The 15902-nt window shown below is 34.3% G+C and overlaps 1 protein-coding gene across 3 annotated transcripts in view; it reads left to right on the top strand.

Moving 5' to 3' along the window:
* DMD (dystrophin) overlaps nucleotides 1-15902 on the top strand; it is a 2245117-nt gene that overhangs the window by 879249 nt on the left and 1349966 nt on the right. For all 3 annotated transcript variants that reach the window (XM_030933724.1, XM_030933725.1, XM_030933726.1), the window contains one exon: nucleotides 15697-15876. In XM_030933724.1, coding sequence (XP_030789584.1) covers nucleotides 15697-15876 — 180 coding nt within the window. The remainder of the gene's footprint in view (nucleotides 1-15696; nucleotides 15877-15902) is intronic.

The following is a 15902-nucleotide window of genomic DNA, read 5'->3' as shown; positions in this document are numbered from 1 at the left end:
TTGGGCTAGACAAGACTTGCAAGATTAGCATATTGCCAAAGTCGCATTTCAGAAAGAATCTCGAGATGTCTATGCAGGGGCTATCATTCCCATCACCAAATGACAAAGGGGCTCCTGTAATTGTTAGCTGTTAAATTCTTGCCCTTTCTCTGATGGCCAGTCATTTCATGCTGCTTAGAACTTAAGTGAAGAGACTCGCAGCTTAATACTTTTTTTACAGTTTATTCATTACCAGATTACTGGAAAGTGTGTTGATATAAAGAAAACAGCTGATACTGATAACGTGTTTTACCTCAAAATTTGCCAATGTGTTAGGCCATTTACACCCACTTGATGTTTTAAAGTTACCAAATTAACTAGATGTATAAGAAGTTTGTGCTTTATTTTTAATTCAATGTGGCTATCCAGATTATTCAAAGTTGGGAAATTTTCAGTACATTAGGCAAAAACTTACAATCATATAAATGAGACCCAAACTGAAAACTGTCTTTATGTAGGTTCAGAGAACAAGTAGTAATATATTTTGTTACATAAAATATTTTCACATAAATAGTAGTGAATTAAATTGTCTTTCTTCTCTTTCAGAATAAATTTAATGTTAGATACGATATTGAATTATAGTTATTCAGGATCATATATGAGATTACTATAGCAAGGAAGATAAAGTATATACAGGTTAAAACTCACAGTATCCTTATTTTTTCTTATCATTCAAACATATTACTTGAGGTACTTTTGCATTAGCCTCCCCGTGAAATCATTCAAATATTATAAGGTAATGAACTTTGCAAAGGTTTCTAGGTTATCCTTGTCATATAGAAGGCTTGAATAGTCTGGAGAATTATCTGCTTGTTGAATCTGCCTGGAAAATATTTTTCATAAAGTCAAGGAGCAGAGCTAATTTGAGATCTAGTAGACAAAAACAAAGCTTAGAAAGCTGGAATTTATTTTCTTTCTTTGTAGAATAAAGATAATTTATCACTCTAGATTTTTTGAAACTCAAAGCTGTTAATGACATACTCTAAAATCCCTTACTTGTCATATAAAAAGTATATTCATTTGCATCTAAATTACAGAATTTTTTTTTTTTACCAATTTATTTGGAAGGTGCTCATTATTTCTTTAAAAATAATAATCATAAAAGAAAAAGATATGCCCTGCAGATCTAAGTCAGTCACATTTATGGTAATCATTCTAATAATTTAGCATAAAATTCAAACTCTCATATATGAAACCCCATGACTATTGAGTACATTCTCATTTCTCATGGTTTCTTGGTAGGTGGAGAGCTTGATTCAAGCTATAAGTTTAAACTGCTGTTTCAAAAGATAAATGTAAATTTTTAAAAAACTAAATTAAATTCATTTAAATGCAATACGTTAAATGTAGTTGCCTGTCATTCCAAGTATTTGGAATGTGACTGCAGAAAATTGAATATCTAGAGTCAATTTCTTTATTATTATTTTTTAAAAATTTTAGACAATTTAATTTATATCTACTGAATTTCTCTCAGTTGCATTGACCTAAGAACATTATTTTTGTATGAAAATATTTGAACATCTAGTTTCAAATATTCAAATACATGAAAATGTCAATTACTCATGAAGTGATTATTTGACCTTTAGTTTATCCAAACAAAGCATAATTTCAAGTACATTGACTATAGCTAAATATTATCAGTTTTATCTTAAAGTATCTGAATTATATTTAATATAAAATTCCAGAAAAATTATTTAGGGTGACTTAAAGAGATACATATGGCACAACTTGACAAGTCTAAATAAATTGGAAAACTAGGAAAATGAAAGTTATAGTAGATAAATAATAAAAAAAAAAAGTGCATAGAAATATATCCACAATGTCTCATGGGTGGTGGAATGGACAGGGAACAATAAAGTCACAAATTGACACCAAGCTTCCTAACAGACAAAACCAAGAGGTAAACATATTTATGAGACCCAAAGTTTCTAAATTATTAAAATAAGAATTAAAATAATTTTAACTTTACTAGTAGTATGTTAGCTTTTTGCAAGAACTTAGTGCCAGAAGAAAATAAATGGGAGGGTCATAAAGGTGATAACAAGCTGATTAATATTCTTATAATAAACAATAAGAATGTTTGTTTATTTTTTTTCTACCAACATGGCTCCATGCAATAGAAAACTTTAGTGCTAAAGGGCCATTCAGGAAAAGCAGTCCTATCAGAGGAAAAAATATTGGAGCAGAAGTCTAAAGTACTCTAGCAATTGTTTTCAGATTCTTAGATTCTTTATTTTATTAATTTTTAATTTTGTATGGATACATAGTAGGTGTATATATTTACGAATTACATGAGATTTTTATACAGGATGCAATACGTAATTATCACATCATGTAACCTTCCGTGAATATGCTTTCCTGCAACTGAGCTTTTAAGTAGAATTAGGCATCAGAGATTTGAAGGTTATTTTCTCTGAATACAGAAAAAATGTTTCTGTATCTTTTTCCTGGAAAGAAGTCAGATTATTTCTAGCTGATAACACATTTGTATACTTGGCCCTATATCTAATTGGAAAGCAGGGTTTCATATGCATGTGTATGTCATAGTACTAGAAGGCTTCAATAGCTAAAAATTTTTGCTAACATAGAGTTTTGTGTTTGAACCAGTCACAGAGAAATTGGCTATTGAGCCTTTTTGTGCCAAGCATAACTGAAGAAAGAAAACTCACCATCAACAACTCAAAATATGTTGACTTCTCTAGGAACCTGTATCAATCTCTCAGTGAAGAGATTTATTTGAAAACACAGTTGGGCTATTGCTTTAGCTATAAAAGCTATTGAAAATAAAGCTCAGTAGTACTCTCTTGATGATGGCAATCAAAAGGTGAAGTGAGAACGTTTTATAGGGGGCATGAAGTATCAAGTACTGAGTGTGATGAAAATTAATATAGTGGTCAATGACAATACTAAGTCTAAATGTATTAGTTTTTCCTATGATTTGAGAAAACTAGAATTCACTTTTCAAGATCAAAATTAGCAAAGGATTTGGAGGTATTGCTCCAGTAGGAGAATCAGAAGTCACCTTAAAAACAGTATAGATTTTACTAATCTATAGTAGTATAGATTTCATAAAGTCTTCATGTGACACAAAAGTTTTAGGGTTTTGGTTTGTAACTAACCATGTTATATAATTGAGAAATTTTGCTATCCTAAATTAGAAAAGTATCAGGATATTTAAAGTTCAATTCAATTTTTCTTACATCACAAAGCTGAGAAAAATTAATCTAACATTAAAATCAGATAATCAGTCTAGTCTTCCATGGTCTGGCTTATTGTATTCATGTCACCAATGCTGTTTATCAGAAATCCCTGTCATGTCAAATCAAGCCCTTCCACAATGCGAACACTTGAGTTTTTATGAGAAAAAAAAAAAAAAAAAAAAAAAAAAAAACTGGATTCTCTATACTCATTTCACCTCCTTACCGTGGCTGTGGGCAGGCCCCAGATGCATTGTCTATAATATAAACTATGTTGGTGACCACCAAAGCAGTCAGGCATTCTTGCTGTTTCTCCATTTCCTACTAGTTTGTGTTATTTAATTAATTTAATAATATTTCATCACCTATCTATGGAGCCATAGTCCATGTGAAAGCAGTTTTCCAGTACCACCAAAATTCTAAATAAGGTCCCATCAGAACTATCATTTAGGCCTACCATAAAATACACAGAATTAATAAAATGAGACAACCATCATAGTGTGGGCAATACTTGAGTCAGTCGTATGCACCTTCAAAGCAGTATTACTAGCATTGAGATGAATTATTCCAACTTATAGGGAAACCAAATAGATAAAGGAAGAGTTTATTCTTATTTATTTATTTTGAGATGGAGTTTCGCTCTTGTCACCCAGACTGGAGTGCAATGGCCCTATCTCGGTTCTCTGCAACCTCCGCCTCCCGGGTTCAAGCGATTCTCCTGCCCCAGCCTCCCGGGTAGCTCGGATTACAGACACCCGCCACCATGCCCTGCTCATTTTTGGTATTTTCAGAAGAGGTGGGGTTTCACCATGTTGGTCGGGCTGGTCTCAAACTCCTGACCTCAGGTCATCCACCTGCCTCAGCCTCCCAAAGTGCTGGGATTACAGGTGTGAGTCACCGCACCCGGCCAGGAGAGTTTCTTATACTGGCCAAAATATCAGTTATGTTCTTTATAAACTGGGCATAGGCTTAGGGGGCAATTCACCATGTATTTTCTAATGCTGTCCCCTTTAAAAAGGAAGGGGAAGGTTGCCTAAAATGATGAAAGAGATGTTATAAAAATCAAGCTTCTTGAGAAATATATTCACAATAGCAAAGACTTGGAATCAACTGAGATGTCCATCTGTGACAGACTGGATTAAGAAAATGTGGCACATATACACCATGGAATACTATGCAGCCATAAAAAAGGATGAGTTTGCGTCCTTTGTAGGGACATGGATGCAGCTGGAAACCATCATTCTCAGCAAACTATCACAAGAACAGAAAACCAAACACCGCATGTTCTCACTCATAGGTGGGAACTGAACAATGAGATCACTTGGACTCGGGAAGGGGAACATCAGGCACTGGGGCCTATCATGGGGAGGGGGGAGGGGGGAGGAGGGAGGGCTTGCATTGGGGAGTTATACATGATATAAATGATGAATTGATGGGTGCTGACGGCACACCAACATGGCATAAGTATACATATGTAACAAACCTGCACGTTATGCACATGTACCCTAGAACTTAAAGTATAATAAAAAAAATGTAGAAATATACATTATTAAGTTATATATAATGTATAGTAAAAGCAGAAACGTGTGGGAAGTAATATAAACTGAATACAGAACAAGAGCTATCTCTGTGAGGAAAGACAAAAGAATTGGGTGGTATGTGAACAGGACGCTTAAATGATATTTGTAATATTTCATTCCTTAAGATGTTTTATGCGTACAGAAGTAATGATTACATCTGGTATACTTTCTGTGTGTCTAAAATAACATATAAGAACATAAGAAAACATACAAAACCAAATGCTTGGGATTTTTCCTTTTGGAAACCCCACTAGCCAGGTTCTGTAAGATAAATCTTAGTAATTAAGGAACACCTACTTGATGAGAATTACTGGTTTCAAAAGAGCATGCCCACTGTTCATCTGGTTTGGCTAAGCATTGGCCAAAGATTCTCCTGATTGAGCAACAGGACAGGAACCTAGCAGATTAATTTTAGCAAGATGAATAAGGAACATTGTCTTCCCAGTTTTTAAACAGGATGTTTCTATATATATTTTTTTTTACTTTATTATCTACGTTGAAGCATGATTGACAGATTCTTATCAACGATTCTCGTGTGAAAATAGAGTCAAGGGAATGAATAGCGCAAACTGAGAACTGAGAATTTTCGTCAAAAGTTAGCCTGTGAATGGTCAGTTTGTGTGGCAGCAGTGACGTTCTGCTATCCTTAAGATCACTTCTATTCAGAGAGAATCGTTGTTAGAACAGATCTGTAAGTCAGTGGGTGAGGTAACATCAGAACTGAAGGTCGTCTGAAAATGATCTTATTTCCCTTTTTGTAAACAAGACAAGTGTGCAAAAAGCTCCATATCCCTTTCTCTGTTTCTCGATTACTTTCTTTTTTAAATTACTTTAGATTCAGGGGTTACATGTGCAAGTTTGTTACATGGGTCTATTATGTAACAATTCTAAAATTCATATGGAACCAAAAAGGACCCCAAATAGCCAAAGCAATCCTAAGCCAAAAGAACAAAGTTGAAAGCATTATATTGCCTCACTTCAAAATATACTACAAAGCTGTAGTAACCCAACCAGCATAATACTGTTACAGATACAGACACATAGATCAATGGAATGAATAGAGAACTCAGAAATAAAGCTGCACACCTACAACCAACTGATTTTTGACAAAATTGGCAAAAATAAGCAACAGAGAAAGGACACCTTATTCATTAAATGTTGCTGGGATAGCTGGCTAGCCATATATAGAGGAATGAACTTGGACCCCTACCTTTCACCGTATATAAAAATTAACTCAAGGAGGATTAAAGTCTTAAATGTAAGTCCTCAAACTACTAAAAATCCTAGAAGAAAACCTAGGAAAAGTTCTTCTGGACACTGGCTTAGGCAAAGAATTTATGACCGAGACCTCAATGACAAATGCAACAAAAACAAAAATTGACAAATGGGACTTGATTAAATTAAAGCTTCTGTACAGCAAAAGAAACAATCAACACAGTAAGCAGATAATCTCCAGAATGGGAGAAAATATTTGCAAACTGTGCATCTGACAGAAGAATAATAGCCAGAATCTATAAGGAACTTAAACTTGTCAACAAGAAATTAAAAAATAAAAAAAAAAAACACATTAAAAACAGGACAAAGAACATGAATAGACACTCCTCAAAAGAAGACATACAAGCGGCCAATAAGCATATGAAAAAATCTTCAACATCACTAATCATCAGAGAGATGCCAATTAAACCCTAAATAAGATAGCATCTCACACCAGTCAGAATGGCTTTTGTTAAAAAGTCAGAAAATAACAGATGTTGATTGCTTTCATAGGGTGACCATGATTAGATTTGTAATAGTCATTCACTCTCCTAAGGATTTCAAAGTCATGTGGGTCCAGGATCCTTAATATGAGGATTAATGTTACCGTGGGAACCATGAAAAGAGCTGAGCTAGTAGGAGCCATATCAATTCTAGCCAACTTCTTGAACTTCCTAATAGAGAACAACGCCTAAGAAACTCTCTCACCAAGAAGAAGGTAAATTAATTAGAGTCAGATAAATGAGAGCAGAGATGGGTGAACTATAATTGGTAGGCCTAATCCATTCAGCCACCTTCTTTTGTACAGCCCATGGGCTGAAAATTGTTTTTATGTAAATGGTTGGAAAAAATTAAAAGAAGAACTACATACTTCAAGACACATAAAAATTATTAAAAATGCAAACGTCAGTGCCTATACATAAGACTTCATTGAGGTCTTTTATATATAAATAAACAATTTATATTTGTTTATTTTTTCTGGCTGCTTTTGTGCTACAACAGAGTTGAATAATTGTGACAGAGACTACATGGCTCACAAAGCCTAGAACAACTACTGTGTGGCCATTTACAGAACATATTCAAACTCCTGAACCAGAGGAAAGCTAATATAAAAGCAGTGCCCTGTTTGACCCTAGAATTTTGCCGTGTCCTCTTGAATGAGCATCAGAGGTTTGGCATTTCTAGGATCCTTTTGATAGGCCAGGGGCATTGTAGAATTGGTCTTTGCTAAATAGAATGATTCATCTAAGTTTTCTTCCTGCTCAAAATTCAATAGTCACACATTCCAGACCATAGATACTAGAATGCATAGCCCTTCCAAAAAATACTGGGTGGTGCATGACACAATTTAAGACGTTTAAAGATACCATCTACTTGAAGGGATTTATGAACTCAAGAATATCTTAGGTATTCTAATTCTTAATGAGCCCACAGAGAAAGAATGGGAGAACTTCCAGAAGTAGCTAGGATGTGGTCAGGGTTGACTAAGTGAAGGGACAGCTGCAAGTAAGAAAACTGTCCTGTCTGCCCTTACTCTATGACCATGCTTCCAAATTACAGTTATATAAAAAAATAAATAAATTTTAAAAGTATGCCAAATTGTTTAAAAGGTAAAGAATTTTTTTAAATTAAAATGACAGGAGGAAAACCATTTGAGAATATTAACAAATGAGATAAAAGATTGATGATGAAAATTGAAAATTTAAACTATTAATGCAAATTGGAACTTCCCACAGCCACATAACCCTTTCACTGTATTTTTAAATTCAATCTTCTTCAATCAGAGTAGTATTAAAGAGGGTAAAATTAATGTTAAGATTTTAAAAATAAGAATCACTCCTAGCTAGCTGCATGGTCCAGACAACAACAGTGCCACGAGGCAGCCATCACAGTGGTATTTATCACCCCATAAATGTTTAGATACTTTTCCTTTTCTGTTAATGGAATTTTCTAGGCTGAGGTGAGAAACACTGATAGCTATAAAATAGAGATGATGGAAGGAAATGGCAAGGCAATCTACAGGAGATTACTACCACCTGAAGAGTTTGAATACCGGAACTGCACAAGTTCCTTGAGCTGTCATGATACCCCCTACTCTCTTGGACTGTTTTGTAGGCAATAATATTTCATTCAGCAGAAGGACAGGGAAAAATGTCTATTTTGCTCACTGATATTGCCCGTATACATAAGATATTGCCTGACACATAGGACTTACTTATGAAATACCTATTTAAACATAACCTGCAAATTAACAGTTGAAAATTATAATGACAAAGCAATTCTTAAGAGAAAAAATGCTGATGTGAATCTAAAATTTTACAAGTTTTAGAACAAAAATAATCACGTGATCAAATGTTTCAGTTTTATAGATGGAAAAATACAAGTCCTGGTACATAGCGAAACTGTAACTAGAATCCAATACTATGCCTGATTTCAACAATTTTTTCCACTATACCAGATTATCATAAGAAGTCTTATTTTCTAATAATTTTAAAGTAATCTAAGCTTAAAGTAACAAAAAAGCTACTCATTCACAGTAAGAATGAAACAAACCATGGCTAAATTTCAAGAGCAGACAATGTAAGCCCTCATTAAAATAATAAAATGAAAACCTGTGTATCTATCATCAATTACAGTCTGTAGTCTGTCCCCACTGGTGTGATTTTTAGATTTCATATATTGTTTGTTAATATCTTAAAATCACTCTGATTAGTTGAGTGTAAGTAAATCAATCTGAATATCCCATTACTGGCCAATATTGTTTAGCATATGAATTGAGCATGAAAATATAACCACAGGAAAGTAAATATGTATGTGATTAATTGGGGGTTTACTTCCCTGATGATCATCAATTTCGGGAAATACAAGCTTTGACAAAGTCTAATCTATATGATTTTCTGATTTAATCACTAACATTTTATTTCTAATGTTGTTTTAATCATCAAAAATTCCAACTCAGTTAAATAATTTAGTTCCATTAAACCCCTAAATATCCATGGTGTCATCTAAAATTTCCACTGATAGAATAAGATTTTCTGGAAAAAAAATTTGGTCCTACAGTATGTTCATCCTACCGCCTGTTTTATTAACAGTAGTCTTAGTATGCCAAGAGTTGCCTGAGAGGAACACACACACACATACACACACACGCACGCACACAAAAATGGTATTAATAAATTTAACTCAAGGTGTTAAACGAAGAATAACCTATGTCTAACTAGCCACTTGTTTAACAAGTTGCTGTGTTTTCACATTTATTTTGGAAACAAAGTTTGATAATATTTAACATCAGGAAGAACAATTACTAGTTCCTCAATTATCCTTTCACTTTCAGTTTACTTTTAGAATTTAATGACTGTCACTCAATAAAAACTTAGAATGCATCTTCCCGTTTGCCTGTGGTTTTCAGCGTTGGTTGCACATCAAAATCACCCGAGAAACTTGAAAAGTATACCAATGTTTGGGGCCCACTTCCAGAGATTCTGATTTAATTGGTCTAACTGTAACCAGCTCTCTTATTCAGCAAAGTTGAGAATCACTAGATAATGTGATACAAGATCCATGAATTTCAAGTTGCCTGATGAGAACTGAATTCAGCTCAGTCAACCAAGTCTTGTGTATATTTTTTTAAACAGTCAGCTTTCACAGTTTAAAGAGATCTGGTTTCTGGTCCTAGATTATCTGGATAACTGCCTCAACTCGTCACTCCTCTTAGCTATTAAAATATAAGAACTATTACTTACCCTAAAGTCTGTTATACTCTCATTCCCATGAAAAATTACATATCTTCTTTTTTAAAAGCAAGCACAGTAATTTTATCTGTGAAGTGAAATAACACTAGCAGATCATTAACTTAGTGCAATGAATGCATCAAGCAGCTGTTACTTAGAAAATAGAACATCTGTTAAATGCCATTGGAGTCACTATTCACTGTCATTATAGTTAGGGCTGTTATTTCTGTCCTGTTCATTCTGCTTTCATGAAATTCTTCTTTAATAATACATTATTATTAAAGTCAATACATATTGCTATAGAATCCACTATTTAATGTTTTATGTTCTTTTTGAATTTATCATTGTATTATTCTGTCACATTAGCCTAATAGTAAAATATGTCCTAAACCTCTGGCTATGATAGAGTAATGTTGGGGGCTGAAAAAGCAATTAGCATCTCATTTCCTCATGTTTAAGACATGTTAGATTGTGTGATGTACCATTGATATGACTACAGCTGCTGAGAATTTAAAAAAAAAAAAAAAACACTACCACTTTCAAGGTAAACCTAAATTGTATGTTACATCTCAATTTCCGAATCCTTAAAATGTGACAAATGCACATCTTAGAACTGCAGTAATATGGCAATGTATTCCTTTTCTTTCCATGAATATGTTACGTAGCTAAAAGGTGAAAGAACTCTCTCCTGTTCCCTGTGATCAGAAATGGTATAATATTTGCAAATACTAAGTGCAGAACTCACTTGGGTAGGGGGACCTCTCAAGATGCCTTTTATGGATGTTTTAGTTAGTCTTTTATTCATATTACAGGGAACATGCGTAAGAGAAAGGAATAGCTAAAATAAGCCCAAATTTAATTGAGTCCTAGTAAAGGGAGGAATCTACAAGGAAATGATGTTAAGGTACATAGTTAAATAAATGTGGTGCTGATTGAAGATAGGCTCTAGAGAACAGGAGACTCTTAAGGTAATAAAATTTGGTTAAAAAGAGGGAGTGGGCTGGGCACAGTGGCTCACGCCTGTAATCCCAGCACTTTGGGAGGCCAAGACGGGCAGATCACGAGGTCAGGAGATCAAGACCATACCGGCTAACACGGTGAAACCCCATCTCTACTAAAAATACAAAAAAAAAAACTGGACGTGGTGGCGGGTGCCTGTAGTCCCAGCTACTTGGGAGGCTGAGGCAGGAGAATGGAGTGAACCTGGGAGGTGGAGCTTACAGTGAGCTGAGATTGTGCCACTGCACTAAAGCCTGGGTGACAGTGCGAGACTCCATCTCAAAAATAAATAAATAAATAAATAAATAAATTAAATAAATAAATAAATAATAAATAAATGGTGAAAATAACAGGAGATCAGACAGAGAAGTTATCTTAAGAATATAAGTCCCTGAGAAATTCCAAGAAAATTTGTGGAAGGTATTGGAAAACTTGTGAAAATGTGAAATGGGTGGAGGAGAGAATGGAGGTTAAATGAGCTACATTTCTTTGCCTGAAGGAAAATATTTGTAAAGGTGTTCCTATGGGACCAGATAATTGTTCCAATAATTTTTACCGTTCTACCATTAAATAAAAATGATGAAAAATGCTGATGGTATAATCAGCAGAGACCAATGGAGAAGGTTTTTCCATTTTGCTACTGTGTCAGTGAAGTGAGTTGATAGCTGAACCCTGAACCTAACATGCCATTTTAAATTTCTACAAGCAATTAAACTTGTAGATATGGGGAATGAATGAATCAGAATGGATTCTTCATCCTTCCCATCAACATGGGGTATGACTTCACTGGAATAAATTAACTCATTATACTCATTCTTTTATAATAGGGAAATTAGAGTAGCATTTACAAATTATTATGGCTAAGAAGTAGACAGCAAATTTGTTTGAAATCATGGAAGTTAGTGCTTAGTATTTGGACTATTTATACTGGAGCTATCAAATGTTACAAAGTAACATATGGAAAATAAATAATATGTTAGACATTGTGGCAATTTATAGTTTCATTGGACTTTACTTATATCAGACATTTTCCCCTCTATCATAAAAACCCTTAGTGCCAAGTATATAGTTTGCCTTCATCTTCTCTCGAATCTCCTGAAGGTGGACTTACAATCATGTCATAGGTCAAATTAAAACTGAGTGTACACAATCTTGCTTTTTCTTCAGACTTAAAATCGATCCTAGCAGCTATCACATTACTACATGATTGAAAAACCTAAAGTGTCTGAGTTACGATTTAGTGAATTTAGTCATTGAATTTGAACTTGCTCCTTCAGAAGAGTAGATCTTCCAGAACCCTCTCCATCTCTCACCTCACAAGGCAAAAGAAGGCATGTATGCTGAGAATTGGATGCTTTTGAAAAGGAGGAAATGCCATATATGTTCAGCTGGTTTTTTTCCATCTCGCCAACCCTATAAATACGTAGCTCCCTTTGAGAGGAATGAGTATAGGTTTAAAGGGAATGGCCAAGGCAGTAGCTCTAGGTTGGTTCTCCATACATCTGAAGATGCAGACATTCTTCTGTTATGGAAAACTATTAGAGCCAGAGAAAATGGTTCCTCAGCAACCTCATCAAATGTATTCTTTTAGTTTACAATAAGGATTCCCTCTTCCTCTATAGCAGTCTTTTATTCCAACTTTCATACCTTCTTGTTGCTTCATACTTTGTCTTTAGTCAATCGAAACCATTCCATGCTTTATGGCACACTTCACCTTCAAGTGTCACCTCTCCCTTGTAGTCATTCATGCTTATTCCAGCCATGGCTCATCTGTTTCCAAAAAAATGTGATTTTTTTTTCTAGTATGATATCAAATTTTTTTATTACATTTAAGTTTTCCTCTGCAGCTACACTGTAGGCATGATTGGAGTGAGGTTTGCAAAGATTACCTCCTTCCTCATCTCTGGCAGTGAACAGCACAGTACAGACTAGATATTAGACACCTGATAAGCATTGGTCAATTACTATTTGAGATCTTCAGAAAGCAAGTTCAGCATAGTATTTAAAGGCTAAGTCTTATTTAAGTCTTATTTCTTAAGTCGTACTTTGGATTAAAAACACATTTAAGGGGAAAACTTTCAAACCTACTAAATTAACACAATTTTTTTTTCCTAACCCAAAACAGCACTCATACAAATGATTGAATACTGGTTTATTGTTGAATAGCATACATAAAGGTTTAACTCTAGGTCTCTTTTTTTTTTTACGGAGTGTAAATTTTCCTGTGAATCACTTTTGACCATTAGCATTTATAAACCACCATAATATCACTGCTTTTTTCAAATACAAGTTCATCATGGTGATAACTTGAACATCTTTTAGTTTTAATTTATAATTTTGTGGAACTTAAGAAGACACTATTAGTCCACTTTTCCTATTTTGCTCCCATCAGTTGAACATCACTGGACATTATTTAAATTAACTGAAAGAATTTGGCCAGATGTTGGTCCATAATAGTTTTTGTGAACCAGGAACTACCTGCAACGTTATCCCCTAAGTTGAAAACTTTTCTGATCTCTTCTGAGTTTTGGGAAATTCCATTGCCTTTAATTGCATTGCTTGTCATGGAAGAAACAAAAATCTACGTACACAATAACTTTTTACATCGATGCTAAAATATAGTGTCATCTTTATGAAGACATATTAAGAGATAGTAATCCAAATATAAATTAAGCTTCAACTTTGTGAAGTGTTACCATTGTGAATAAATTAACTGCAGTGACATGCCACTAGACTGGAGTATAGTAAGTAGATAATTCTCATTTGCATGTATGTCCATCTCTTTGACAAACTCATACTTGAATATAAGTTTTTGAAGGACGGAGACTTCTCTACCATTTGATCCCACAGTGCCTAGTAACAATGGCTAATATCTATGGTTATAGAGGTTGTATACTACAAAATGGGTGAAGACGAAGTATTAAAAGGGATAAAATGTAGTCTGTGTCTACTCTAAAGTCAAGCTCTAAAGAGGCTGTGTCTACCCAATTGAGATACTTCTAATAACTTACCAAAATATATTGAGGAGAATTACATATGATTCTGCTACAGTAGTAACTGGCATATAATAGGAGCTCAGGCAACACTTATGATTGATAAATGAAGACATTGCTTATATGAATGGCTAAGCTTACCCATGTGCAACAAATAGCACCTACATATGAAGAACCCCATGCGTGATAGCTGTCGCGTTCATTTGGCATTAAGTACCTTAATTTCAGGCATGTTTGTATTGAAAAAAATGCAGCATAAAACAATATCTTAGAATTGAAAAACAGTAATTCTGTCTTGCATAAAAAATTTTGTATTGTTTCCTCGTTTATTTCCCCTGTTTATCTGATGCCAAAGGCAAAACCAAAACAAAAAGCATGAGAAGTGATTTTGAGTGCACCAGGACCTGATGGTGTGGCAGAAAGACAGCCACGGGACTACTTTGGTATATTATAAAGACAGAAAAGACATGTTGAGAGCGATTCTGTGAGACCAGCCTATACCTAATTTCTTAATCTCGTACTGTAATTTTTTTTTAAGAAATTAGATATGGGCTGGCCTTACAGAGTTGCTCCTTGTGTGTTTATTAATTGATTATTTGTAGCTGGGCTTCCTCCACTTTCCTGTTACTGCTGTTTCTCAATGATTTTGTTTTGCTTTGGCTTTCTGTGATTAAGACATCAGCTCCACTCGCAAATAGCTTTTCAACTCGAGTGCCAATCACCGTCTCTGTATCTGTTAACCTTATTTAGAAAGGAGAAAGGGTCTGTTGGGCTTTGGCTCAGCTCTCTGTGAATGTCCAACAGCTGGCTAGCTAGACAGGTGGGGAAGGAACCAGGCACAGACGCAGTGGAATGCAGAGTGGCCACGTTGTCAGCTATGCTATGTACCAGGAAAGGGGCTTTATGCAGAGCAGGTAGTAAGCATTTGTACTAAGATCACTTTTTCCATCAATACTCTATATATTTTTTCATGTTAAATGTGATTGTTTTCATGTTGTATAAATCACCTCTTAGGAAATAGTGGTATTCTCTTAGGAGATTTTAGTCTAGGGCGTGTGGATAGAATTAAGGTCTGTGAACTTGGATTGGGGGAAAACTACATCTTTATTTTTATTCACCTAAAACCAAAAGTAAGCATTTTTTTCAATTAAAGATGTGAGCAACAAACTCCAGCAATAGAAATACCCATGACTTTGTCACTAATAGAAATGACAGATACTTTTATAATATGTTCCAGACATTGTATATACTTAAAAATACCCATTATGTTCATCATCACTACATTGAAATTATCCTAAAGACCTGATGCTAGATCTTGTTAATTAACATATTAGGAAATAAAACATGTATTACTACATCACAGATATTTTTAAAATGTTTTGCATATTGTATTTCAGTATAATTGTTTGCATTTAAAATCCTGTGCATTTTGTTTTATGCTTTTAAAAGCATTATTATGAGAAAGGGTTTTTAAGCTTCAACAGATGCCAAAGAGATCCATGGCACTAAAAGCCTAAAAAAATCCCTGCTGCAGAAATACAGTAGCATCATACTGCAGAATTTTCTAAAGGCAGTTTATTTGTGGATGGGTTTTCAAATGTCTGCCTTTAGCCACTACATGAACAAATTAAGTAAATATAAGTATATTTAGTTGAACAATATGTTTATTAAATATGTATAATGAAAAATAAGACATGAATTATGCTTATGTACATATATATGTTCATAGTTACCCAATAATGAAGCTGCAATATATATGGTATGGTTTTCATGATTCATTAATACATAGTTATAGGTTTAAAACCTTGCAAAATCATAGTAACCATAGAGAATGCCATTTCATAAGCATTAAATCTTAAGACTGCAATATATTACTTGAAGGTCAATGCTATCCTTTTCACAGGCTACTCAAAAAGAGATTGAGAAGCAGAAGGTGCATCTGAAGAGTATCACAGAGGTAGGAGAGGCCTTGAAAACAGTTTTGGGCAAGAAGGAGACATTGGTGGAAGATAAACTCAGTCTTCTGAATAGTAACTGGATAGCTGTCACCTCAAGAGCAGAAGAGTGGTTAAATCTTTTGTTGGTAAGAGAAAAGGCTAGAAGCTTTTA

The sequence above is a fragment of the Rhinopithecus roxellana genome, chromosome 7 (genome assembly GCF_007565055.1).
Source record: "Rhinopithecus roxellana isolate Shanxi Qingling chromosome 7, ASM756505v1, whole genome shotgun sequence".
Lineage (NCBI taxonomy): Eukaryota > Metazoa > Chordata > Mammalia > Primates > Cercopithecidae > Rhinopithecus > Rhinopithecus roxellana.
The sequence above is the reverse complement of the archived record's forward strand: the minus strand, read 5'-3'. Positions and strand labels throughout refer to the sequence as shown.